Source organism: Apaloderma vittatum, unplaced genomic scaffold, assembly GCF_000703405.1.
Source record: "Apaloderma vittatum isolate BGI_N311 unplaced genomic scaffold, ASM70340v1 scaffold14831, whole genome shotgun sequence".
NCBI classification, from domain to species: Eukaryota; Metazoa; Chordata; class Aves; order Trogoniformes; family Trogonidae; genus Apaloderma; species Apaloderma vittatum.
Genome location: NW_009699735.1, coordinates 1 through 2,237, shown reverse-complemented (window position 1 = coordinate 2,237; position 2,237 = coordinate 1). Strand labels below are relative to the sequence as shown.

At 46.7% G+C, this 2,237-nt stretch overlaps 1 protein-coding gene across 1 annotated transcript; it reads right to left on the bottom strand.

Annotated features, from left to right (window-relative positions):
* Positions 1-90: 90 nt before the first annotated feature.
* On the bottom strand, positions 91-486 carry LOC104280763 (olfactory receptor 14I1-like; the record flags this gene model as incomplete). Its single annotated transcript, XM_009878518.1, has 1 exon — positions 91-486. A coding segment is annotated over one exon (396 nt), but the record flags the coding sequence as incomplete, so codon positions are not given.
* Between the last annotated feature and the right edge of the window lie 1,751 nt (positions 487-2,237).

The following is a 2,237-nucleotide window of genomic DNA, read 5'->3' as shown; positions in this document are numbered from 1 at the left end:
TTTCACAGAAGAACTGTCCCACAGCATTGCCCTGGCAGAGGGGCACTGAAAATGTATTGGCCGTGTGCAGGAGAGCAGTGAGAAACCCACTGGCCCAGGCAGCTGCTGCCATGTGGGCACAAGCTCTGGTGTCCAGGAGGGTCCCGTAGTGCAGGGGTTGGCAGATGGCTAAGTAGCGGTCATAGGCCATGATGGTGAGAAGAAAATACTCCGCTCCAATCCAGAAGAGAAAGAAAAAGAGTTGAACAACACATCCCAGGTAGGAGATGCTCCTGTTGTCCCAGAGGGCATTGGTCATGTCTTTGGGGACAGTGGTGGAGATGGAGCCCAGGTCCAGAACTGGGAGGTTGAGGAGGAAGAAGTACATGGGGGTGTGGAGATGGTGGTCGCAGGCGATGGTGGTGAAGATGAGGCCGTTGCCCAGGAGGGCAGCCAGGTAGATGGCCAGGAAGAGGCAGAAGTGCAAGAGCTGCAGCTGCCGCGTGTCTGCGAATGGCAGGAGGAGGAACTGGCTGATGGAGCTGCTGTTGGACATTTGTTTCCTCTGGCCATGTACCACTTCCTTTGGAGAAAAAGTCACTGACAAATTAACAGACATTTCTCTGAGAAAAATCAAAGCCGTTTCCCACAGACTCTATCCCTCTCACACAGACACCCCCTGCATTTTTCAGGAGACCTTCCTTCAGCTCCATAGCTGAGGTCTTGCTTGATGTTGGCCCTAAGTGTGAATAGGAGCAGGGCTCTGCCCGGGGGCTCTTGGTCACTCAGCCCTGCTCTTCAGCCCTCCATAGGCTAGATTAGAATAAAATCAACAGGGACTCACATGGCCATATCAGGATCAAATATAATTTCTTTAGGCAACAGATACACAGATTTATTTTGTTTTCCAGTGATAGTGATTGACTGCAAACACGTGCAAAATTACAGATGAAACAGATTATGAGCAATTCTAGAAATGTTTCCTAAGTATCCTGGGGCAGCACTTGGTGAGACTAAGTGTTTGTACCTTGCAAGCTCAGTGAAGGATGGTTGCACCTTGGAGGTGGGTAGCTTTTTGGATGGAGGTGTGTTTTGGAATGAAAATGAGATTATTATGAGCATAGCTCACCGAAAGGATGGCATCTATCAAAAGATGTCAGACTCTTGGCACAGGATAGCAAATGCGTGAACAACTGGCTCCCTGACGTCTCCAAATTAATTTGTCTTCACAGAGCTTGACCACAGTGTTTCCACAACGTTCCATGCTCTGTGGGATTTTCTCTTAGGGACAGAACAAACAAACTTCCTTGATGTTGCCAACCCATAAGTTTCTTTTTGAAATTCTATCAAAAGATGTCAGACTCTTGGCACAGGATAGCAAATGCGTGAACAACTGGCTCCCTGACGTCTCCAAATTAATTTGTCTTCACAGAGCTTGACCACAGTGTTTCCACAACGTTCCATGCTCTGTGGGATTTTCTCTTAGGGACAGAACAAACAAACTTCCTTGATGTTGCCAACCCATAAGTTTCTTTTTGAAATCTTTGTGGGGAGAGCTTCATATACACCAGCTGCACGTTGTCCTGGAAACTCTCTCGATGTTCCGATAGGTGAACAATGTTATGTAGGCAATTACGTAATTTTATATATTTACCTCACATCAAATGCTGTGAGAATGGTTAGTCCTTGAGTCCTAAGCACTCTGGCAATGTTTTAACCAAGATGATTGCCTTGCAGTTAGAACTAAATTTTAGGCAAAAGTGCCATAATCCCACAAAGCACAGCAATGGTTCATATCAAAGCTCGATGGAAACTCAAAAGGCAATTGAAGGGCACCAATATGAACTGTTGCTACTTCAGGAAGAATTACAGATGAAGCATTGCTATTACAGGACCAATGTTAAATTCCCTAAGAGTAGGTGCAGACAGATCTGAGATAGCCCATGTCCTCGGTGCCTCAGCTTTCACCAGCAAGGTCTCGGAGGCGGGCCCAGGGATGGGAAAGAGGAGCAACCAGGGAAGAAGGGGGATCGAGCCAGCGATTCCTTGAGCAAACTATGCCCATAGAGTCCATGGGACCAGAGGACATGAATCCAAATGTGCGGAGAGAATTATTTCACCAGAAGGTGGTGGGCTGATATAATACCAGTAAGAAAGTCACTTGGACTATGTGAGGTTTCTTTTGAAATGTAGTTCCTCAGCTTTAAAACCATAATGGGAGAATAGCCTTGTGATCTACTGCCAAGATGACTGAACTC